The sequence below is a fragment of the Haliaeetus albicilla genome, chromosome 13 (genome assembly GCF_947461875.1).
Source record: "Haliaeetus albicilla chromosome 13, bHalAlb1.1, whole genome shotgun sequence".
Classification (NCBI taxonomy): domain Eukaryota; kingdom Metazoa; phylum Chordata; class Aves; order Accipitriformes; family Accipitridae; genus Haliaeetus; species Haliaeetus albicilla.
This window is the reverse complement of record NC_091495.1, coordinates 16416341-16442554: the sequence shown is the minus strand read 5'-3', so window position 1 is coordinate 16442554 and position 26214 is coordinate 16416341. Positions and strand designations below refer to the sequence as shown.

General features: G+C 39.2%; 1 protein-coding gene across 1 annotated transcript in view; it reads left to right on the top strand.

Annotated features, from left to right (window-relative positions):
- The first annotated feature begins 7656 nt into the window (after positions 1 to 7656).
- LRPPRC (leucine rich pentatricopeptide repeat containing) overlaps positions 7657 to 26214 on the top strand; it is a 93956-nt gene continuing 75398 nt past the window's right edge. Inside the window, 9 exon segments of the mRNA XM_069800272.1 lie at positions 7657 to 7821; positions 7823 to 7986; positions 19240 to 19445; positions 22417 to 22539; positions 23245 to 23366; positions 23456 to 23514; positions 24258 to 24344; positions 24824 to 24950; positions 26005 to 26149. Coding sequence (XP_069656373.1) covers positions 7672 to 7821; positions 7823 to 7986; positions 19240 to 19445; positions 22417 to 22539; positions 23245 to 23366; positions 23456 to 23514; positions 24258 to 24344; positions 24824 to 24950; positions 26005 to 26149 — 1183 coding nt within the window. The 5' untranslated portion in view covers positions 7657 to 7671.

Genomic DNA, 26214 nt, shown 5'->3' with positions numbered 1-26214 from the left:
ATCTAGCTAGAAAGGTGTTTTACTATAAATGTGCACTTCTTGAGAAAAAATGTTTTTTTTTCCATGACACAACATAAAAATACAAAACCCATTCAAGGGCCTAAAGCAACATGGACAAGGCCACCACTGAACCCTGCTTACAGAAAGTATATTTACTTGTTTTTTTAAAACTCAGCAGCTCTCACATTCAGGAGGAAACGCTTTCAGAACACAATTAAAGCCAGGGAAATATACAAATTTCCCCTTAATTTAATCCGCCAAAATTCCTCATCTTTGAAGACAATGTCTAGCAAGTTGTTCAATTTGTGGAAATTTTCTACATGACTAATGGACACTGGAGTTAGTTATAAATTCTGTCTCATAACACAACCAGTACTTGTGTTTAAAAAAAAAAGTAAAAACCCAGTTGTTTCTGTCCTGCTTTTACAACTGGAAATATTACTCCTCGGTTAGAGCACAGCCATACCACCATTTAATTTGGCACCAGTGGGGCAGAAATGTCCAGCAGGGATGATGGGAAAATAAGCAGATCAGCTGCCAAAAGAATTGAAAACTTTTTCCATCAGTGGCTGATCTGCTTTAAGAGGTTCTTGCTCTCTGCCCTTCCAAATGCTTGTTTATACCTCTCCAGATATTTCTGTCTTCTCGGTCAGTCAGGTTTGTGGCCTTACTCTGAGGGAAGAGAAATAAACAGAAAAATGGGAGTTCTTAACACAATAGAAGCCAATTTGATTATTGTTCATAAAAACAATCTAGCTATCATTTTAGACACCCCTATCATATTTGATTAACCTGAATGAAACTAAATCAAGTGTTGTGCAGACTAACGAGCTGTATAAGTGTATTGTAGCATGCTGTGTCTGTCCCTGGCATGTATACCAGTGAGATAGATAGACATGTGTGAGGTATACATATACTATATGCATACACCAAGGGACTTCTTAACATTTGTCTTAATGTTAGTGGATTAGGTTTTGCAGACTCTAAGTGGTCTCTGGATTAACCCTTCTAGATCACCTATGACTAATTGCCCAACTCCTAAAAAAATACTCATTAACCATTAGGATAAATCAGATCATCTGTAAGAAAACCTCAAATATTTTGAACCAAAGCAGAAGCCTAGACTTTAGAGGCTCTCACTTGATCTCTCTTATATTCAGAATTACAAAATTTTTTCATTGTTTGGGATAAGGGGAGATTTGGCAGAAAGAATCAGCCAGCATGCCCACTGATATAAAAACAGCATAAGGATTCTTATGTAAAGTAAAACCTGTAAGCTTAGGAATCATGTTTTGTTATAATTTCCCAGTCCAGCTAGCAATCTGCATGATCTCTGAATCATTCCATTCTTGTTTCCAACCAAAAGTTAAAGCATGCATCAAAATCTGAAAACGGTTTATTATATATGGGAGCTCCAGGCAGCTGAAATAGTTTTACCATTCCTGAAATTTGTCTGACTACTTTCTCCCCTGCAACATTCATAATAGGCAAACCCTGGGACATGATATTCTTTGCAGTACAGCATGCCCACAATTAAACAAGTAAACCAAAGGCAACAAAAGAAGAAACTCAACATGTGATGCACATGTATGTATATCTTAATCATTACTTTGCTATTATTTAAAAGCAACAGATTTAAGATACTGAAGGACAATTAATCAGTTACAGATTAGTTACAGATATACGACTGTTTTGCAGTTTTCAGTAACAGTACAATATGCAAATCTCTCAACTATATGATTCACTACAGCTCTAAGAATATACCCTCTGACAAAAGCAGCTACCTCAACTTCTCATTTTATGCAGCTTATAGAAAAATTTCAGATGTGACCCAGTTATGTCACAACCATTTTCAAATTGTGATCCTCTGAAAAGTAACTATATAAAAAAAGCACCTTCTTACTCATCATATCTACTCCCCATAGATAGCCAGGATAAGATATGCTGACTTGGTTAGAAAAATAAAGGCTCTACTACTTATTAAAATTTCTACTAACCTTAGCTGAGGAGAACAGGGAGCTAAATTCTTTTGCATCTTCAGTGGAAATAATTATTTTACACTGCAATACAACTCTAAAAGAACTCATAAAAGATTTTTGGGTTGGATCAAACAATAGCAAAGGCATACTTTTGCTTGCAGAAACATTTTAACTAACAGATACATACAGTAAGGAATTAATTTACCATTTTGTTAGAGATTAAGTCAGTACTGGCCTTTGGAAAGGAATTGTTTTACATGGAAACTGAGCACGATATATGGAAATCAGCAGGACTCTCAAGCAGCAATTCTCCATTTAAATTGTCTATTACCCATCTTTCTCCAGTTCTTGGGTTTGCCTTCTTACTTATCATTTTGACAAGACACTTAGATATTATCCTACAAATCTTAAGACTTGGCTCTTTGATTTTTTCCTTACTACTGCTTGTTCCTGTTCCAGTACCTCAGTTTGATTTTATCACCCTGCCAGACCCAGAACACAGCAAAACAATATGCCATACCATCAAAGTATGCAGTTAGGCTTCCATAAATTCTGAGATTGGCTTAAACTTAAGCAAACTTAGAGCATGGATAAGGGGAGCTTTTTTTCTTGGGGGGAAGAGGTGAAACAGTTGAAACTTGAAAGACAAACAGCCCCCAATGGCATCTGAGCAACAAAATTTAATCTTAAAAGTCCATGAAAAACCCCGATGGATCTTCCCACTAACTTCCTGAAAGTGAGCTGTGCTTACTTTCATCTTGTTTCTGGGAGTTGAACAGGAATCCCTTTTTGTCGTGGTTTAACCCCAGCCAGCAACTAAGCACCACACAGCTGCTTGCTCACTCCCCCCCTCAAGCAGGATGGGGGGAAGAGAATTGGAAGGGCAAAAGTGAGAAAGCTCATGGGTTGAGACAAGAACAGCTTAATAATTGAAATAAAATAATAATGATAATAAAAATAATAATGGTAATGAAAATAACAAAGAGAGAGAAATAAAAAACATGACAGATAAGTGATGCAAATGAAGACAATTGCTCACCACCAACTGACCAATGCCCAGACAGTCCTCAAGCAGCAGCCCCCTGGCCAACCTTTCCCCAGCCTTCTATGCTGATCATGACATCATACGGTATGGAATATCCCTTGGGTCAGTTGGGGTCAGCTGTCCCGGCTGTGTCCCCTCCCAACTCCTTGTGCACCCCCAGCCTCCTCGCTGGTGGGGTGGGGTGAGAAGCAGAAAAGGCCTTGGCTCTGGGTAAGCACTGCTCAGCAGGAACGAAAACATCTCGGCATTATCAACACTGTTTTCAGCACAAATCGAAAACATAGCCCCATACCAGCTACTATGAAGAAAATTAACTCTATCCCAGCCAAAACCAGCACACTTTTCCATGCACAGTCAGCAGCCTTACCAGTTACGTAGCTACTCCCATCTCACAGATCTCTCCTTCCTTTCTGTCAAGCTATTCTGTTGTCTCCCTTGTCCACTTTCCTTCTGAACAACGTATATATTTGTACCATCTCCACCTCACTTCTATAGCTCTGGAACTTCTTACTTCATTTTCATCCTCTCAAAATGAAACCTGACTAGTTCAGAAAACTTGTTGACTTCAATCTTATTTGCAACTAGAGAGTTTTCATGGAGCACCTGCTTTGCTCTATGTTAGGTAACACTGGCCAAATTACAAGACCTGAAAGACACTGAAGTTATAAAAACTGGAGGCAATTTTGGATCCTGGAAAATGCTCCAAACAAGGAAATCACATTATTGCTAGCATTAAGCAACTCAAGCTCTAAAAATCACATATTTGTTTTAAAAAACACTCTTTTAACATATTTTTCTCTGAATTCATCAGATGTTCTCAAATTATGCTGTAAGTTTTTTTGCAAATGAAGCTGAAATACGCATTTTCACAAGGTCTGAGAAATATAAAGAGATTCAACAGAAAAACATGAGGGTTTGCAATAGCAACCATGAGAGTACTTCAAGCTGATCTCACTTTCTCCTCTCAGAACAAAATAGAAATATGATATTAAAAGTGTACTAAAACTTCAGCAAGCACGGATTTAGACTTAGGTTTTCTTAGCTGTCACAGAAAAGTATCTGTATATAGATCTATCTATACCCATAAACATACAGAGAACCACATTCATTATTATCCTTCTTTTACTGCCTTCAGAGTCATCTCTTTCAGAGGTGCTATTCCTTCAGCCTGAACTGCATGCCTGAGATTAGGCAAGAGGCTTAAGCCAAAGCTTTCAGTCAGGTTTCTTTCCTGTGTTCCCTCAAGGTATATTAAGAATGTATATTCTTCATACCAGAATCTCTTAAGTACCACATTGTCTGAAATCTAAGGTTGTCCTTACTCAGCCATCAGAAATAAAACCAGTATTGATACTAACAATACAAATATGTGTGTATCTCACCATCTTCCCAATTCCAAGGCCTATCTTCCCCCAAAGTCTCAAGTAAACTTCCCAAATTATTCTCTCCATGGCAAACCTTCCTGATAGTCCCATTTCCCAAGATGAATGCAGCCACTAAATGAATGCTGGGAACTATGTTCCCTCTCCCCATTGTGCAACACAGACCATGCACCACACTGAATTATGACCTTAGTGGGAGGATGGATTGCTTACTGCACTGGTGTCATCTGCACAAGGCTGCCTCTAGATGAGGCCATGTTAATTTAAGGAATGGGAGAGAACAGGCAAAAGTATCAGGAGGTTAGGAGCAAGAGGTCCCCCCCCTACACACCACAAGATGTTTTGTGGCCACCTTAAAACCTCCTGCCTTGAAAACTCTCGAAATGAGGCCCACCTTTCCAACAGGGATTCGACGGCTCCATCAGACAGCTCAAGCGAGTAAAGGGCATCTCAGAGACCCCCGAAGGAATCATGGCACTCACCCAGACCCCACCACACAGCCTGCAAGCACTGACCACATTTGACTTTTTCAAAGTTTTAACATCTCATAAACCTCTTATATGAGATAAAGGCAATTAGCCACAATCCCCGTTATCACCTTACCCTCTGACACACAGTAGCCCATCCAAACTGCCTAAAGGCAGCAGTCCTAGGCCAACGTTGATTCTCTTCTGCATGTTCTCCTACATTTCCTCCACTGTTGCAAAGGCAAATGCCTTTGACACAACTTGGATCATTCACTCCGAAAGTTTTTACTGCTCCGATTCTGGGGACGCGTGTATAGTGTAACTTTAACTTTGGATTTCCAAATTTTCCCAAGCCAAATGCGGCATGAGCTACTTTTTTTAGCTGTTTCACACATGCGGGGTTTTATTTGAAAGACAGGAGAGTGAGCAAAGAAAACTCTAATTACCGCATGTTATTTTAAGTCTTGCTTTGGCAATTTCCATGTCACACTTCATTTCAGTTTTAAAAATTATTAAGAAGTGTTTATGATAAACTCTCAATGAAATCAGCAGAAACCTTATCAGAAATTACAAGTTCCAGCAGAGGTAGCATGCATGTAGGCAATGCTGATCTATTACCTTAAATAACCAGAACCATTCTGTGGTCTTCAAGCTGACCAGGAGGGTTTGGCCAGAGTCCTTACTTTTAAACCCTCCCACCCTCCAGCACAGCATGGCTACCACCAAACCACCTACTGACAACAGGCCCAAGATGACTGATGCAGATTCCTCAAACTATGCCAGGTAATTGTCTGGCATGGTCTGAAACTGTTGTAGAGAATAGAAATTCAATACTAGAGACACAGCTCCAGAGCCCTGGAACATAACCTGTGTCGTGGTTTAACCCCAGCCAGCTACTAAGCACCACGCAGCCACTCACTCACTCCCCCCCATCCAGTGGGATGGGGGAGAAAATCAGGAAAAGAAGTAAAACTCCTGGGTTGAGATAAGAACGGTTTAATAGAACAGAAAAGAAGAAACTAATAATGATAATGATAACACTAATAAAATGACAACAGTAGTAATAAAAGGACTGAAATGTACAAATGATGCGCAGGGCAATTGCTCACCACCCGCCGACCGACACCCAGCCAGTCCCCAAGCGGCGATTCCCTGCCCCCCCCTTCCCAGTTCCTAAACTAGATGGGACGTCACATGGTATGGAATACACTGTTGGCCACTTTGGGTCAGGTGCCCTGGCTGGGCATGAGAAGCTGAAAAATCCTTGACTATAGTCTAAACACTACTGAGCAACAACTGAAAACATCAGTGTTATCAACATTCTTCACATACTGAACTCAAAACACAGCACTGTACCAGCTACTAGGAAGACAGTTAACTCTATCCCAGCTGAAACCAGGACAACCTGCCACTGCTTAATTATTATCCCCAGGGATAGTCTCTTGGGAATTATTAATGGTAGGAGTAAATTCCCAGGGCAGAGTGAATCAGGCCAAGCAGTAACCTTACAAATATGGGCTCACTAGCCATAACTCATGCCTTACAGCTTGACAAGTATCGAACATCCAGGACGTTCTTACAGATAACAAAAATGGGCGTTTGTAACTTTTTAAAACCAGGCCCGTCGCATTTTGATGAGGAGACTTTACAAGTCTTTCCGAGTAAAGTGTGATCAGAAATGGCTGATTGTAGTTGATTTGATAAAAATCGATCTGTCCCCCGGAGCAAGTATTTGCAATCTACGGGAAAAACAATTCCACAGTTTTTGTAAGAAAACACGCACTTAACTTGTAAGTACTTATCTAAGTTAATGTTTTATGTCATGGGAACCAGCTTAACTTGCATGCTAAAATGAAACACCAATGCAGAGAGCATCTTAGTAGACATAACCAAGCTCAGGCAGAGATTTACCGTTAGAGAGTTTTTTAACCAAGGTCCTTCCCTCAGCCCCCCACTCCCATTTTGTTCCCAGAAGGAAGTAGGGGATGACAAGATTTCGGACCCCCCCCTCCCCCCCGCAGCCCAGGGCCGCCACCAGGGGCTTCCCCGCCCGACGACGCAAGTACTGCTTCCTTGGAGCGACACGTGCCAGCCCACTACCGGCACACCGAAGACGGAGTTTTTCTTATTATCGACAGGAGCAGGCCGAGGGATTTTTTGTGGGTGTCGTATTTCCACGCCACCTGCCTCGTTTCTCGTGCCGTCTGACCACCCACAGGCAGCGAACGGCAGCTCCGTCCCGCCTCAAACCCTGAGCGAGCGGGAGCCGCCGGGAACCGCCTTCCCCTCCCCGGACAGCCGCGGCCGGGCTCCGAGGGGGGCGGAGCCTTCGGGGGGGCGGAGCCCCCGGAGGCGCGGGCCGCCCCTCCCCTCGCCGCTCAGCCCCGGGAGAGGGGCGGCGCAGCGGGGCCCGGCTGGCCGGGGCGCGCGCCCCGCGGCGCCTCGCCGCGGAGGGCAGCGCCGCGCACCCGCGCGCGCCCCGTCGCCCACGTGACTTCCTCCCGTGGGCGAGGGCGGGCGCCACCTGCCCGCGAGACCCCGCCGGGCCAGCCGGCATCGCGCGGAGGAGCGCGCAGAGCGGTGCCCAACTCCCGGGAGAAGCTGCTGGGAAAGTCGGCGCTTCCCCCCTGCTCCCTTCCGCCTCCAGGAGCGCGGCGAGACGCGCCGAGCCCGCGCACTTTCCGCCCTGCCCCAACAGCTCACAGCACCCTCCCGGCCGCCTTCCGCCGGAGCAATTCTGGGTTGGTTGCCGACCGACCCAACCCGGGGTTGGGGCTGCGCCGCCCGCCTTGCGTGGAATGTCCCACCAGTGGCGCGGGGTGGGAATTAGAAGCACGCCGGTGCCTGAGCGAGCCCGTTCCGATAGCGGGGCCGGCGGCCCCCCCTCCCCCCGCTGCGAATGGTTCCTCCCGTCACGTGGGCCAGCGGAGGAGGAGCTCAGGCGCCTACCCGCCCCCTCTCCCCCTGGTGCGCGTGCGCCGTAGCGCGGCGTCCGGCTCACGTGCTGCTCCGCGTCCGGCGGTCATGGCTGCCCTGCTGAGCTCCGCCGGGCGCCTGCGGGGGCTCTGTCCGCGCCTCCTGCCCCTCCTCCGCCCGTCCGCGGTCCCCGCCAGGTGAGACGCTGCGCCGCGGGGCTGCCCGGCGCTCGCCGGTGGCGAGGCGGCGAGAGGCGCGGTGGGGCCGGCTCAGGCGGCAGTCCCCGTGCCCAAGGGCACCGCCGGCGGGGCCGCCTCGCGCGCCCGCGGCCGTTGGCCCCTGCTGCGCCGCCGCCCCACCCCCACCCCGGGGCTGCCGGCGGGAGCCCCCCGGCCCGGCTCGGCCCGGCCCGGCCCGGCGGCCTCTCGCCGCCTGTGCGCGGCAGGGTTAGGTCAGGGTCGAAGGCCGCGGGCGAGCCACGCTTCCCTCCGGCGAGGGTGGCCCGCTCCTTCCGCAGCGCCGCTTCCCGCGGTCGGGCTCAAACGAAAGCAGAGTGCGCTCCTCTCTGTGAAGAGCAAAGGGCGCTGTTCTCTGGAGGGTACCGCTGTCGTGGGACAAACGGTGCAGAGGGGGAGTCGAGGGGGAGACCCGGCGGAGATAAGCAGCGCTGGAGCGCGGGTAGCCGCACAGTTAGAATCTGGGCTTCTTCCCCGTGCCCGTCAGACTGTGCTGGGTCTGTTATCCGGAGGAATACCTTAACTCCTTTGCTATGGTTCCCTCTTTTCCATCACGCAGGTAGGGTGGAAAACTCGCCCCACCTGTGTGCATCCCTGTCGCTGTTTTGACCGCGCTCACATGTGGTTGGTGCCCTGCAGGAAATCTGGAGACGCAGCCCTTCCTTAACACGAGTACTTTTTTTTTTTTTTTTTAGTGAAAAGAACATTAGTTTTGGGAGAATGAGCTTTCTCTCCAGTGGTGGTGCACTGCAGCTTCACATTTGGGATGTGTTTTGTCTTGAACACGTGCTTCTTGGATGCAGAAGTGCAAAAGGTTCAGCTCTGAATACATGAACAAACAGTTCAGAATCCCTGTTTGTAGAAACATATGATATTTCATGTTTTTTTGCCCACGCTTTTTTTTAATAAATCACCAGGGTGATGTTAGCATTCTGTTATATAGGCAAACTAGTTGCTTCCGTGAGTTTTTTCCTTAATTAATTGTCCTAAGAAGGAGGCGCCTTGTGCAGATGATAGCTATGTCAAAGAGTTTGGTATTTATTTTTTGTATTTTGGGTAGCAAGTATGCTGTTACAACTACATGAAGATCTGTGCAAACTTTTTTAACATTAGGGGTTACTTCATTGTCAACAAATTCTCAAACGGTCTGTGAATGACAGAAAGGTTTGTTTATGATTTCTGAGCCTTGATGGGGTTAGATTTTTGGTTTCCACCATGTCCAGTTTCTAAGCCTTAAAACAGGGAGTTGGGAATGAGTTGAGATGCTTAGCTTTCATTTATGTGAAGTGACTTGCTGTGATTATAATAACGACTGTTAACTAAAAATTTGTATAAAATTAAACAATTAAAATAATTATAAATAATTTTAAATATAAATGCCTAGCTAAATAGAAGTTTAGATCTGTTTACTCCAAGGATGTGAATGTTTGCTGTATTTCTTCCAGTGTTTGGCAAACCTAGTGAGGATCCAGTGCAAGTAGGTGGGAAGGGGCTTGTGCCTTGTTATAGCTCTGGTGGTCCCACTTAAGTCAATGTAACTTAATGCCTGGTAGAAAACCAGAACAGTGTTCTGTCATTCTAGATAAATAAGTATGTTCAGCAGAGGACTTGTTGAGTTCCAGAGCTGGTTCAGGAGAAAGGATGGGAACAGATGAGAGTCAGCAAGAGAACTGCTAGAGGGAAGTCTCGCCAGCAAAATAAGGAGGTTATTGCTACCTGCACTAGCTTTAGTGCTTATCGAACCTATTGTGAGCTGATTTTATGCAGTAGCCTGACAGAAATCTTACCTAAAAAAGTTTGTAGTTTTCTGCTGGTTTTAGTGGTTGAAGTGTAACAGATTGTTAAATGATGAAGTTGATGCAAAGGATGCAGCAGACCTGTGCAGGAAGGACCAGGAGCTGGGAAGACATCTGCTGTATGGTTGGTAACAGAACCACACATATAGTTAGTGGCAGATCATGAATAAACTTTTCTATGTTGTGGTAATTCAGCTGATTTTTGTGTTCTTCTTAGTTTCCTAAATTAGCTTAATTTCCTAAATTAGTTTGTTGCAAGATGTAATGTTGACAGAACTTCATGTATGACTTGACGAAGGACTAACAACACTTTTTTTTTTTTTTTTTAGAACTGCGTTTCTGGAAAGAGCTTGAAAAGTGCTTTATGTGATGGTAATTTGGCTCCAACAGCTGGGGTTTGGATTTTAGGTTGATTCCCCCCCACGCCCAATGATACTTTTTTCTTGCAACAAATTATACTCTTCTATATTTTCAAGTATAAATGGGGTCATATGTGGGATAGTTTAGTAATTCACAGGCTAGTTTTAGTTAACTGTGAGAAAGGTGCTTGGTAGAGAACACATTCACAGGAAACAGTGGTATTTATTTCATAGCTTTTAGGTTTCAGTCTAAACTGTGAATTATATTGGAGTAAGACTGAGCAGCACACCTAACTTTGTGCATTCTTTCTGTCCAGTAATTTCATTCCTAAGATAATTTTTCATCTAAAATCTTTGTCTTACTGTCACTTTACTTTATGGATTTAGGCATCCTAGCGCACAAGTGATGCTCTAGGACCAAAGTGTAAAGCAGAGCTAACATTTATGAACTGAAATTACGCATATAAGCATATACTCTTACTTCATTTTTTACCTTAAGTAACTATTCATTGGGGTTTTTTTTCTACCGAAGTTTTACCTTCTGGAAATGGACCTCTTTTGAAGAACTAGAATGACATATGGACATCATTTAGCCTTGCTGTACTTGCTGTTCAGGTCTCGGGATGGTATTTTGAGAGTGAAATGCAGTACGCTGCAGCAAATTCCAGAGACTGTTGAAGTTCTAGTTGTAATAGTGGGGAAAAAGCCCCACAGTTTTAAGAGTAAATAACAAGGAATAATCCAGCATTTCGCAAGAGAACTGTGTAAATGACTATGTTTATATGTGCTTGATACAGTTGCTTTAGAATACAGTCAGTTCAGAGGCAGATTTGAGACTTTCACAGAAAAGTTGCAAATCTGTTCATTTCTTTAGAGATATGAAACAACAACCATTCACATTCAAGCAGAGATTTTATCAAAGCATTATATTGCTTCAGTTTTTCCAAGGAAGTCCTAACTACCACTGCCAAACTGTAGAGTACAGAAATGATGGTTGGGCTACTTGTTATGCCTGTGTAATTTTAGAGGCTCTCAGAGTATATTGCTTTTCTGCTCAGAGACAGTATGATACATGCTGGACAGAGAAGTGGCTCTTCATGCAAATAAGGCTTCAATTTATGTGTCAGTACTTTCAAGTACATCTGCGGTAGAGTGATGACTTTGATCACATTTGGGCAGAGTGGATATGCTAGAATAAGATAGTCTCCCTGCAGTGATTGATGGTTCCTGTTGCTCTGCTGCGTGTTGCTGCACCGTAGTTGAGCCAATGGAATATACTGTGGGAGCGTTTCCCATTTAATTTTGTGTCAGTTTAATCTAAACTTCTTCTGAAGTTAGGTTAGGACAGTAGATGGATGTCCAGTTGCATTGGGTGGTTGAGTAGCAAATTGGATCTAAGGCAAATTTACTGTTTCACTTTTCTGCCTCTAGTATGAAATGTGAAATATGCTGAGCTGTATGTCATCACTCTCATGCCATGCAATGATAACAAGATAAATAAGCTATGACAGACCAATACAACAAATTTCAGATCTACAACAGCACGCTTTAGCACTGCACTGATTTATGTGGTACAAATTATTTACTGGAACTTTGTTCATAGAAGCTTCACTAAGGGAAGCAATGGTTAAATTTGCTGCTAGTAGCTGACTGTCAAGAATGCTGTAACAAACGTCTCAGTTGACAAGCGTTCAGAGAAGATTTTGAATTATCAGAATATCTTTTGGGGACTTTTTTCTACATACTCTAGGTGACTGTGTTATGATTTGATGTTACAGCTTGCTGCTGTGGTAAAGCTAGTGTTGGGAGGAATGGTATCTGCTCCATTTTTCCCACACTGACCACCTTCCCATTGCTGGCCAGCTTGTCCTGCTCTAAATCAGGGTGCTCTGTGGACCTGTTACTGGGCTGATTTCATTTGCTAGACTGTGAGGAAAAAGTTTTCTGGCAGATGGCCAGGTTTTATTGGATCAGGTAAGGAACTGATGAAGTCTAGAAGGGTGGTACCACGGGCAAAAGAAGAGGGAACCCTGCATGATGACTGTGTGATACTAGATCAATTCAGCTGTATTGTTGAATGGCACTTTCAGATGTACAGGTGCTAGGATACTCATCCTGATGCGACACCCTATCTGTCCTCAGAGAAAAGGAGAACAATTAGGCTCTTAAGGCATAGATCATAAAAGTATAGCTAAGCAGGAAAATCAAGTGAAATCTCTATTTGCAAGTCTCGCAAGTCATCTTTGGCCTTGCTGTCACTTCTATAGTTTGAGATTCCAGTGAGTTTAAATACCAGTTTTGATGTGTTCTGTTCAGAGGAGTGATTGCTGAGGAAGTTGATAAGAGGGTATCATGTACAGTGCTTTTCAAGTTGTCTTTGTAAAGACAGTTGACTTTTGGTACGTTGTGGTGTGTTTGTACAAGACTGAAGCAAGTGGGTGAGATGGGAGGAAGCATACCCTTTTAAAGAGTCCTGTTTTGGATCCGAGGGATTTGATTTGAGCTTTGGGTAAGCCATAAGTTAAAAACCCCAAATGATTCATGGTTTAATGCATGGTACTTTTTTTTTTTTAATTGGCTGCAAACAAGTTGCTTTTGGCTGTCGATTGTCATAGTCAGCAGTCCATCACCAGTGGACAAAAATCTAGAATTGAGTGCTTAATTACTTTATATTAGCAAAATGATAGAATTAATGGGCTTTAAATGCAGAGGAGGCATTGAGTAGACTTGCTTTTGGTAATACTGAAACAATGTTCTGTCCTAGTAAATTTCACAAGCTGCACTGTTGTTGTTGTTGTTGTGTATGTGTTTTACTGATGGACATAAAATGTGTAGAGACTTCCTAAGAAATAGCACAAAGCAAGGTTTTTCTGCTTTGCTTCTTGTGAATCACTTAGGCAAAGTTTTTCGATATTCTCCAAGAATATCTAAGTAGATATTCTCAGTCTACATAAAAAGCATAAAATTTTCTCTATTCTTGTAGGATCCTACTGTATCTCATTGGAACAAGGATACAGTGGCTTGAACATTGTGGCTTTTTTTTTTGTATGTGACCATAGCTAAGTTGGGGGAAATACTGTTTAGCAGTCATGTGAATCATGCTGGGATCTCAGGTGGTATATTTAGTCTTACATTTAGTAAATTGAACGACTGTTAAGTCTGTAGTGCTTTTATGTATAGTAGTGAATTTTAACTCATAAGTTTACCATTATTCTACTTCGAGTATGGCTTGTATTTTGAAAACTATTTCCTACACCTTTTGCCTGTTTAGTTTAGAAAGAACGTAACAAAATATTCAGTACTTTTCTTAGAAAAATTGTAGCAGCTACATTAGTGTGGCTCTGATAAAGGGAGGCAAATATCCATATGGTAGTTCTGTAATCCTTTTTTGAATGTTTGGAATTGGTCAAGTTTTACAGAAAGTAAACTCTGCTGCTACCAGGGAGATCACTGAAACCACCTACTTTTTGAGTTTTGGGAAAGATGGGACACTTTTTACTCAGACTGGTGAGTAAGATTTGTTCCTTTAGGGAATCAAAGGCACCGCCTTTAGTCTGCTCTAGAAATATGGAAACCATGTAAATACATGTGAGTATGGTACTGGGATTCTCATAAACTCTTGCAAACATAGAAATATTTTACTAGTTAACTTAGTATAAATTTCCCCATGCACACTTCATCTCAGCATGAGTTTTTTATGAGTTTAGCTTCATCTACTTTCCAGACTTTGTAAGCTAAATTGGAGATGAAGAGTTATGGCTAAATGGCGAGTGGTTCTGTGTTGGGATTACAAACATATAATTGGTTATTTTCTCCTATGTAGGCAAGGTCTGAATTTTTAATCCTCACAGTTGTAGAGACAAAGCTGAAAATGGTGTAAAGGTAGAGTTATGTAAAGGCTCAAATACTGGAAGGCTACTTCTAATCTTGTGATTGTGGGAGTAGGAGAGAGATCACTTTATAGGGCTTAATGTATCCTTTTGAGCTTCTCTGGGTAGGTACAAAGAAACAGAGTTCTGAAGCATAGTAAAGAGAAATTGCATGTGTTGGGAAGGAATCAGGTTGCTAATCCAAACAGATCTGAAGTTTATTGTGCACCTTCACATGCTCGCAAGTATAATGTTTCACATGGAGAAAATCTTAAAGTACCATTTAACAGTAATTTATGAAAGTAAATACTTGGCACCCATTGCAATCCTTGGAGAATTGTCATGCATTTTGCTGTGTAGCATAGCATTTAATTCTGAACAAAGTTAGTTAAAATAATTGGAAAAATATGGTTACATCATAAGATTATATACTCTTAACATCTAGCACTGAGGCAGGATCAGCAATGCCAAGGTCATGTGCGGGAGATTTTTTTTTTTTCCCCTCTCCTAATCTTATTTTATAAGCTTCAAAATGAGAAGATTTGACTGTCAAGGTATCCTGTTCTAATATTTAATTATAATTAGTATTAGAACAATTAATATTACCAGTGTGATGTCTGATGGATTGGGCACGGTTGCTTCTTTATTTGGAGAGTGGGATGGGGTAGATGGGTCTTTTAAACTTGTGTTTTCCTGAGTAAACACACCATGACAAGCAGAATAATTCTCTCTGTATTTTATCTATGTTGCTTTTGTTAGGAGTTGAAGAATTGTTTTCTTTTTTGCTATGTGGTGTTTCATGTTTATCAGTGGCTCATTTTCAGTACTTTTTTTGGTTGGACTGTTGTCTAGCCAATTGTATACCGTCTTACATTTCTGCCTTTGTTTTTTGTCCAAAACTTAGAACTTTCTTTGGTCTGTATTGAATTTCCTTTTTCTTGATTTCAGACCATTATGTCAAGTAGTGAAGAGGACTCTGAAGTCTGAGGCTCTTCTTCTAAGAGTTTGCCACTGTTGTGGTGTTGTCTACAAATTTTATAAGTTTATTAACTCTTCTGTCATCCAAATTGTTAATGAAATTATTGACTGGACATGGGTTGTACCAGTCTCTTCCCAGTTGGATCAGGAGATAGCTTAATTTAGAATCCTACAAAATATGTTCCCAATTTTGCAACAAACCCTGATCAGCACATCTTATATATTTTTAAATTTTTTTTAAACAATTACTGCACCCATATTTTTATAACTAAAAGTACATTGTTTTGCTTATGAGATCGACAGGTAACATGGTGCCAAAAGCCTATACATCAATCCATATATTTTATTGATTATGCTTATGTTTTTCTCAAAATTTCATGAGTTTTTGAAGGTAATTCCAAAGGACTGGAGGTTGAGTAAGGCCCATTAATGTGTCTTAAATATAACATATCTTAATGTTTCCAGAAATTATTTAGCTCATTCTTCCCTATTCTTACCTACACCCACACGTCCTTGTTAAAATTCAGTCATGGCAAAATGGTTACAATTTACATAGTATGGTTGCAGTTAACATTTTTTTGAAAGCTAAATAGTGTATGATCTGTAATTTTTTTCCATTTTAAGAGGTGTGTGTATTTTCTAAAATCATCTTCCTTATATTTAGAAGCCTTTCTTGCTGCCTTTTTATGTGACTTATGTGACTAAAATGGTTAACATGGCCTTCTTGATTTTATCCTTGGGTTTTTTTTATTCCCCTTAATTGTGTGTGCTTTGTCAACTTCTAAAAATTAAAGAAGAATCACACAAGGTTGTTGAAGATTGCTGATGCGTGGATAACTGCTTATTTTGTTAGCTTCTTTTTCTGTTTCTTGGGGAGGTTTTGTCATTAGTATAAATTTTCAGTAAGTATGTAGTCTACTGCATTCTTCTGTCTTCACGTGATTGCCTGAAATCAAACCTGATTCTGTGTTACTTAATTTAAGTTTGCGTTTCTTTGAAAGCTATCTTTCTGGTCTGCTTAATCTTTCATATTTTAGAATAGTGAGCTCTTAGCATTTTTTTTTCTCCCACGTACCATATTTGATAATATCTATGTGTGTGTGTGTAATTGGAAATGCCCAATTCTGCTGATCTTTCAGAAGGTTAAGTTAGTGTATCAAAATAACACTTCATATAAGAGTATAATATTTTACAGTGTACAACTGTAGCAATTGATATAGTATAATATTCTAAACTTATAAACAGCATCATGCTAAACGCTAAGCAGGGAGAGCTTAGGAACAAATGTAAGTGTAGAGTCCTCTCATGCTGTTAACCAGCATATTTGAGCATGCACATACTGTTTTTATCTTCATACTTAATCTGATGGAGCTATGCAAGTACTTTAAAATGTTTGTGGCTTTTGACACATGGAGAATCTTAGAAAGATGGCTTTCTTAAAACAGCTCAGGACTTAAGAATTGTAGATACCAATTAGTTTATGATTACAAGTGTGCTATGTGGCATAAGATATAGTTCAATAATTTGCAAGATACTATAAAACAATAGCAGATTTTTATAGAAAGAGACATTTCAATTTTAATTTGAAGCACAGGAGTTTTGTCCACTTGTGCTTTGATTGTTAAGGGAAATCAAAGTATAAATTTCTGTGTCACAAAGACAGTAAGCCCTGTGTTGCTGTTTGCTTCCAAAGAATTTTTCCAACCTGACTTGAAGTACTCTGAAAACCTTTCAAGTAGCTTTTTTTAATGGCTATATAAGAGTGGATGGTACCATTTTCTTTCTTTATCTATATTGTTAAGATAAAACAAAGATCTTGCAATCTTTACTGTTTGATTCTTATAGCTATCCAGTGGTTAGCTCATAGTTAAGTATTGAAGTTATCTAAATTGTAGACATCTCATTTGGTTTTTACACCAAGAGGACTTAAGATTTAGTATCTTACTGTTATTCTTACCTTGTACTACTGGATTTTAATTAGTCTAATGATTCCTGTTTTAGGGAAGGTACCCTGTCTCTGGTTATATGATGAGGTAGGAGAATTGGAAAAGGAAAGAAAGAATCGGAAAATGACACCCAGGGAAATACTTCTAGTGAGAGATGGCATTACTAGTAACAAAAAAAAAAAGTTTGATAGCATTAATCTGATGAGCTGCTTACCACCAAAAGTGGTGTTTCAGTTTCTTCTTTTTCTCCCTAGTTCCTCTGATTCTAGCTATCTATTCCTATTCCACTTCTTTTTTTCTGGTTCATTCTGTTGGGTTTTGGACACTGTGTGAGCCCTTTCCACTCTTAACTTGATGGAACAGTAATTGTTTTTTTGTAGAAGTGGCTGAATTAGTATTGTGCCAGGTTAGTGAGTTAAATAAGCTCACAGAGGGGTCTGAATAAAATGAGAGCTAGCCCAAAGGAATCAGTGGGAACTTGCATCTAGAAGGAGGTAGAACTCGGACTGAAGGTGGGGATCTCTCCTTTTTTGGCAGTCTTTTTTTCCTCTTTTCCAATTCTTTCTTCCTTGTCCTTTCCCTAGTCGAAATGCAGATAATTTGCTGGCATCTGGAACATTCTTCAGGAGGAAACTTGAGGAGATTGGGCAGTGTAAAACTTGCCTGCTTGTAAAAGATAATGCCAAATGGTAGTGAGGTTCCTCATTATTAAAGAATTTTTTTAATGCCTTCAAAAAGAAAACATCTTCTAAACTTTTCACAGCTCTATTAGGAAAGATATTCTGCTTCAGGATGGTTTTATTTAAAGAATTTTACTCCTAGAACTTATGGCCTGCTCAGTTATTAAATCAGGATTTCAAACAGCAAGGAAAAAGGTGCTCTTTGGGCTACTTCCTACTCACAAGAGGCAACCAGATGGTAAACCACCAGTCTGTTTTCCACCACACTGATATGCATGCACCCCACTGATGTTTTTTCTGCCGTCTAGCAGCTTGCTGCCTATACTGCTGAAACACTGAATTGCCAGCAAGCTTTTTCTCCTCCACTAGGTTTCCTCTGCTAGGGCCTTAAACTAGCACTGGTTGGTGAGAAACCATCCAGCAGACATACCTGTGGAAAAGCTCCAGGTGTGGAAAATAACTTTGTAGAGAATGCCAGTACTCCTCACTTCTAGGCTGCCATTTCAACAAAACGTGCAGCTGTTACTGCATGGGATTCCTGGAACATCTGTTAACAGCAGGGAGTACGACTAGGGTGTAGAGACCTTACAGAAATTTAGCTGAAGAGGTGTCTACAGAGCCAGATATGAGGGAGGGCAGTTTCAGAAGTTGCTGAATCCTCTTTTTGCCATCCAGCATGTATTACTTCCTTCGTATAGGATTCTGGAGGAGGATAGTCTGTTTTATTTTATGCAGTTATAAGGACAGTTGAGAAGAGACTTCCAAAAATGCTTGTGTGTAATGATAATTTTACCTGCACAGGCTGTTCACAATTCCATTACGGCACAAATACTATTTTCTTATTCTTAAGTACATCAACTTGTTCTTTTTTTAAAAAAAAAAAAAAGAAAATAAAATTGGCAAGCTGTTGTTGTTTTGCTAGGAATAAGAACACTTTCTCATTATGTTTCTGGTTGTCACACTTCATTTTGAGAAAATAAATATTTAAACAAATCCAGTGTTGATGTTTGCTTTACATTGCAGAATGGATGCTTCATGCTCGTTAATGTAAATTCTGCAGAATGGGGAATGATCCCATTGTTCTTTAAGCCATTGTCTAAAACACTGGCCTCTCATTAGTTTTTGTGTATTTTAATTGAAAAGAAAGGTATTATTTGCTGCCTTGATTTGCTGTGTTCTGGAAGAGATGTCTGTGACTGTTCTTGGAGTGATTTTTCAAAAGCATGTGAGAGCTTTTGTGAGAAGCCGTAATGGGACAATAGACTTTCATAGCACTTGGATGACTTCAAAATTTTTATTTTTGCGGGAACAGTATTTGAACCATTTAACTCATGAGGTGAGTCCAACTGAAAATCTCAGAGTAATAGTTGTCACTGTGAGAAAATATACATGACTATATCTTTTTAAGTAGAAAGACACAGAAATGAATGACTGGAATTTGTTTATATCAACATGGAATGTGTTTAAGAAACTGTTCATCAGCAAGAAGTGCATTTTATCTTTTTGACATTGTGTGACTAGTGTAGTTGCAAAATGACTTACAGAAGTGTAAACGCTATTTTTTTGTTTGTTTGTTTTTATTCAAGCAGAAACATTATGTACCAAATACGGTTCCTTACAGTTGCACCTCAACAGGAGGGAAGTGTTAAAGAAGAACCAATTTCAGAAATTCAAACCAGACGGACCTGGCAGTTTGACTGGGCATTAAATAAAATGGATAACTCTGTCAGAAAAACTGGCCGCATCCCTAAAGTCCTTCTACTAAAAATCTTCCATGAAATATGCAAGACAGGTAAGTTCCAATTAAAACAAAATAAAAGCTAAATTTAGAGCTGCAATATAATGATTCATCAAACCAAAGAAATTAACTGAAAGAGTTCTGATTTATATTTTGTCTCCATTGTTTAATCTGCTGCATATGTTGATGAACAGACTTTAAAGGCTGTAGAGATGTTATTTTGCTTTGAATGCACATGTTTACTTTTCCAGGTTTTTTGTCTTTGGGAATTTGAAAGTCTTGTAAAAATTCAGTGTACTTTTAATAAATCTTATCATATTGCCTTGCTTATTGTGGATTTTTAATCTGGTAATGTTACACCTTCCTCATATAACTGTATTGTGCACTCTGAACAGGGATCATGTCTATCTGTTTTACACAGTGTATTTTGAAAATGTCTGTAATAAACCATGCTGTCCTTAAGAGGTTATTTGTTTTAAAATGGAACTATACAGGGAAATGTGGAGGTGGTCCCCAAGTTTCCGCATTCCCAGGTAGCTGTGGTTATTCAGTACAAGAAAGCTGTATTTTTTTTTTTGATACAACAAAAATAAACAGCTGAGGCATTGTTCATTCTGACAGATTCAATACCCCTTTGGCTAAAAATAGCCAGACTATATTAATATTTTGCAAACCAGCTACCACAATTGATGAGGTTTGGTACTAGTTAGGATGAATCAATGGAGATATTTGTTAAATATACTCACTAAGTACTACTGCCAATAATTAACAATGACAGCATGTGTTGTTTTGTTTTAAACTTTGCTATGTATTGTTCTGGACTGTTAATGGCTTGTATGCCTGGGATTGTGCTTTTGCAAGTTTTGTGTTTTACTGTTTATAAGCTGAGTCTTCAATTCGTGCTCTCTTTCTGTTGAACTTAGTTTTTTCTTTTTGCTTGGGATATCCTTTCTGATTCCAACTGCTTTGTCTTTTTTGGGTATAAACTTATAATTTGCGAGTGTAGGTTGGCAAGATTTTATGTCTCTAAGCTTATCTGCAAATCACAGTTCTTCATGATCTTTAGTTACAGGTTTTAGGAAGTCATATTAACAAAAAAATTAATTGCTTATAGTGGTTTCCTTTGGCTGTGTAAGTATATTTAAAAAAAAAAGCGTAGAAGTTCACAAGAGGTTTAACTAGGATGGTATTAAAATAAATGGCAAATATATCCATATGAAAAATTCAGTCCTTTTTTATTAATAATGTTGAAAACTAATTTAGCAAAAGTGTGGGAGGTTAGTTATTGTTGATTTCCTAAAAAGATTTGTCTGTGTTTGTATTGTTCTTCCATTTCTAATTACAACACAAAAAATGCCCAAAGAAGGTTCTTGCTCTAGATCTCGTCCTGCATATTTCCATACTCATACTGCCAAATCTTTTCCCGTTTCTTTTGCCTTTCAAGGTATTCAGTCACTAGTGTACCACTGGCACTGTGAAACTGGAGATGTTGGTGTTTTTATTGCATGAACTAATTGTGTGCAGGGATTTAACAGTTAGTAGAGTATGACTTATCTCACCACTCTATTATGTCTCCAGAAGTTGAAATCCCCATTTGCAATTTGTACCTATCCCATCTCAATGTTTTAACTTATTCCTCCTCTTTTCTCATTATTGCTTATTTTTTCCCCCACTACTACCTGTGTCTCTTCCCAGATGAGTTTACTCTGTGTAAGAAACTTTTCTGCTGTAGAATGTGCTCTTGAAACATAGTTTATAATAGTCATGTGGTATCCTAGATTTGCTGGTCCTTTTTGGTACCTGAAGATCTAATTCGAGACAACGTATAGCTTTCTGCTGTTGAGTTTTTTTTGTTGTTTTTTTTTTTTTTTACTTTATTTTGCCATTATTTTACAGCTGTATAGCTGTTTCTACAGCTCTGTATAATTAAAAATTACACTTACAGTGATCATCACAGCTGGAGATATCTTTACTGGCAACAGCTGCCTCTATGCTGGGTTGCACACAACTTTGGAATACTGGCATGATGATTTGGAAGTAACTTACAAAGCATTAGTGATGCTTTAGACTTCAAGTCATTTTGGAGGTCTTAGTCTTTCAAGTCTGCATGTATGTTTGAGATGAAAACAAATCTGTAAGGTTTTCTATCATTTATGTTGTATGTGAGCATTTATCTTGCTCCTTGTTGGATGAAATTACTTATGAAGTGTACCTTTCTCTGTGATAAAGGAATAGACAACTTTTTTTTGCCTTTTTTTTTCTTTACAGTATGGTGCTTTCTAAATAAACTCTCCTTTTTACTAGAAATTGCTGGGTTTGCATATAAAGATGTGATTGAAAAAAAAGTATGTCTTCAGTTTATTGGGTAATCTGTGATAGATGCTGCAGCTCTGCCTTCCTTTGCCTCAGGAGTAGTAGTGAAGTTCAAGAGAGATGAGTTTATAGTTACTTTTTTGACATTCTGGGGTTAGTGCAGAAGTCAGAGAAGGTAGACATTCTTACAGTTTCCTTCACTATTCTCTAGATGTAAGTTATCTCATTTATTTTATATTGAGCATGGGCAGAAATGGAAATGGAAATTTAAATGTGGAATGTCTCTGAATACCAGTTTTAGAGTATTATGGAATTGGTATCAAGTATTTTGCCATTTTAGAAATTTACCAGAAAGCTATGTCCCTGTTAGGATGAAATGATCTATGGATCTTGGATTGGGAAATTTAAAGTACGAGATCTTCTGAGTTTAGTATTTTGTGTTGTACTTGTAAAAATTTCCGCTCCACTGAGGTCGTTACTGTATTGAATGGCATGTCTTACTGTGAATCTTTTTCATGACAGCGCATAATAGTGTCATTGCTTAATCATTTGGGTATCCTGTTCAGTAAGAATCTTCAGTCTTGGAGAAGATTCTATTTTACACAAAATGCTTAAATTCAGTGGGTCAGTCTTGACTCTTTTTTCTAATATTAAATGCATAATTATTGCATAATTATTTATAAAGAAATTTGTGGTTGTGTTCTACTTGCAGGGTGTCCAGGAAGTAACCAGACCTTGCTTTTGTTGAGAAGTTGTGGTGCTCTTTTACCAGAGGTACTGTCACCTGAAAGAACACAACTAGCCCATATGATATGGGACAAGATGAAAGAACTGGGTAGGTTGTTTTTGCTAGTCCCTCTTGCAAGAACAGCTATGTGCTTTAGTTACTTTCTTTGTAATAGAAGACTGAATGTGTTTTAATAGTGTTTAAATGCTAGGTTATAACAGCAAATATTCATTACTGAATAAACGTTAAGTTTTATTATTCAGGTGAGAGACCTGTTTCCTATTCTGGGAGTTATACTGACATCTAGGGGTGTTAATAATAAATCTAAAGAGTTGGTTTGGTTGGAGTTTTTTTTGTAAGATGCTTAAATTGGACTTTTGCTTGATTTTTATTATTGTAAGAATGTATTTTACTTTTCTGTTAGATGTTACCTTTATCTGGTGGGCTGAGTATTCCTAGTGCTGCCAGCTGTTTTAGCAGATGATTTTTTAGAGTTATTTATCTATAAATGTTGCATAGCCGAACTGCTTCTTGATAGTAATATTGCTGAATCTCTAAAATAAATACAGCTGTAGATGCTGTGGAATAGCATGCACACGAGCATTGATGTTACTGTGCTCTTGTTATGTTTTAGCCTTTTATAAATGTGTGCTGTTAAATAGATGTCTGATATTTCAAAAGTGGATAAAAGGAAGCAGTCCATAAAGTTCATACAGAATAAAATTGATGTGAAATTAATTACCTGAGAAAGCCATAAAATCATGTTGAATTTGGAGAATCTACGTTCACTGACCAGTTGAAATATTTTCTTAGGTGCTGTGTATGATACAAGCCATTATAATGCTTTACTTAAAGTCTACCTTCAGAATGAGCACAAATTTTCTCCGACAGAATTCTTGGCTAAAATGGAGGAAGCTAATGTGCAGCCCAATCGAGTAGGTACCCTTTTATGATATCTTCACTCTTAATAGTAGTATCCATCTATTGGATGGAAATTGTTAACTTCCCCTTTTGTTTTCTGTAGGTTACATACCAGAGGTTGATTGCTGCTTATTGCGATGAGGGTGACATTGAAGGAGCGAGGTATTCTTTTGCATTTATGTTTAAAGGGATTTCCACAAAACTTGTTTCTAATAATCCTTACCATTAATGTTAAAACTCATTTAAGTGTAATTCTTATAAATTGATCAAAGCAAAGAGGGACTTTAACTATATTTTAACCAAGCACTGAAGAGCAGTTTCTTAGAGACAGCTGGAACCTGTACAAGCAAAATAAAAATAAGTGATAGACCAGTGTGTTCAAATCAAATTGTATTCAAGTTGCTCAGAAAATAACTTGTTCTAGAGCCAATGTGGAAAAAATGTGAGGTTATGAAGGCTTACTGCCTATGTAAGAAAATGGCTACTGGGAAAGGCATTTGAGAACAAAGTGGGCTAAGGAGCAAATAGGACTAATTCTGGGTTTTGTTATTGTTGTTGTTACTCAGGGCTTGCTGGATATCTGCTTAACATTTTAATTTTAGTAAGGTTAAGTTGCAACAGTGTGATTGTTGGGCATGAGAAATAAGTAAAAGGAAGATAAAAATAAAAAAGCCCAGCCACACCCTTGTGTCTGCATATTTCAAAGTGACAAATACAATTCATCTGAAAAAATGAAAATTACCAAATTATGAGCATGTTATGCAGCATCCCCAAATGTAATTGCTCGGCGACATCAGGATTTGGTTTTGATGATATATTACTTGTCCAGCAGCGCAGCAATAGCTCAGTAGTTTATCTTTTCAAAAGAAAAAAAATCTCATCATTCATTGTCTTGTATTTTGCAGTAAGATTCTTGGATTTATGAAGACCAAAGACCTCCCCATCACTGAGGCAGTATTCAGTAGCCTTGTGAAAGGTCATGCAAGATCAGGGTAATGTTTAATACCATTTTCTTTTATTTTCTTTTTGTTTTACTACAATATAAAGTGATAGTGTACAGAAAAATTACAAGCTGCAGAATAATGTGATGGTTTTGAATAAAAATGTATAGAAGACTGTCTTTATACATTTTTGAAGCAAAACAGGGCTATTTAACAAAGGAAGTAGATTTTTTTTGTGTCTAAAAATGTTGAAGTTCAAGATAAATTACTGTACTTTTGTAGTGTTTGAAAAAGAAATTTGCTGCACTTAGTTTTGAACTTTTTCAGGTGTTGAAAGAGTATGTTAAGTAATACAATAATTAAAAGATTTGCACTTTCACCTTTCAGGATTGCTTACTTAAAATAAGTTTCTCAATGCTTGTTGCAGTCTTTGTTTCCAATTCTAATTAATTTAATGAGGAAATGTGGAAGTCACAATAAACATCATTATGATTAAATCTACCAAGGGTCTTCCATTTGAATTCTTTTAGAGATATGAAGAGTGCAGAAAATATCCTTTCAGTGATGAGGATGGCAGGTGTTGAACCGGGTCCAGACACCTATTTATCACTGCTGAATGTGTATGCTGAAAAGGGTGATGCTGATAGCATCAAAAAGGTATTGCAAGTTTGAGTTTAAATACAACTTGTTTATCTTTCGTTCAATTTAACTTTGGAATGCTTTCTATCCAGGCAGGAGGAATAATACTGAATTTTATAACTTGTTTCCTCCTAGTCTGCAGCAATTAAATAATTTTTTTTTTTTTACCTGAATAGCTGGTTAACTGAAAGCAGCCTCATACTCTATGAAAAATACTTGTCTTTTGATAGTTGCCTTTCACTCTGAGAAGATAAGTTTGCCAGTGAGTGATTTAATAATTCAGGGTTTTATTAAAGAGACAAATAATGCATGTGAGATAGTTATATATTTATTTATACAAATAAATAAAAAGTAAACCTTGATTATCTTTCTCCCATTGAGCCATTCTTTGGCTCCCATTGAAGCCACAGAATCTTTCCAGTAAAACTGAATTTTTTTTGAGAGAGAGTTCACACCAACAACTTAGGTATTCATGAAGTGCGGATAAGATAATGCTGCCTTACAGCCCTTTGTGTAGCTGATTTTTTTCAAGTATTCTCTCTTACTTTTTTTAAATCACAGAAGTATTCAGAAAGGAATGAGAAAAGAAAATTGGTTTGAGTTTAAGTAGTATCAGATGGAGAGGACCAAATCAAGGAAGAGGATGTGGGAAACGTAATATTGTTCTGTGACTTACAAATTAAACAAATCTTCATCAACCAACCTTCTTCCAAATACTAACAGAAAGGTTGATTAATAGTTCTCCCTTTTTCAAAGTAATTTCTTTTGAAAGTTATCTCGCCATGGGAATACCTCTGGTGTTTTCATATATTATTAGATATTAAACTATCTATTATATCCCTTTTATCTGTCCCATTTTTCTTTTTACAGTCTAAAGGTGTTTGAGGCCCTCTTTATAGATCTTGGGTATGCTCTCTACCATATTCTATGTATCTAAATGCGTGGTTTTAAAAAAGGAAAAAAAACCCAGGTCTTTGTGATTTTTTTTAATTTTTTTTTTTTTTTAATTTTAATGTATCCTGGTTTGAGTCACTTTGGACTTTTTTATAATTAAATTTATTCCGGTTTACAGACTCTAGAAGAGGTTGAGAAGACTGAAGGGTACCTTATGGATAGGATTTTGATGCAGGTGATTTTTAGCCTTGCCAAGGCTGGATATCCTCAGTACATTGAAGATATTAAAGAACGCATAAGATTTGAAGGGGAATTAATTCCAGGTATGTCCTTGGTTACTACAGCAGTGTTTTGCTACTTGAGGTAGAGAGGGAAAGCACTTTCTTTT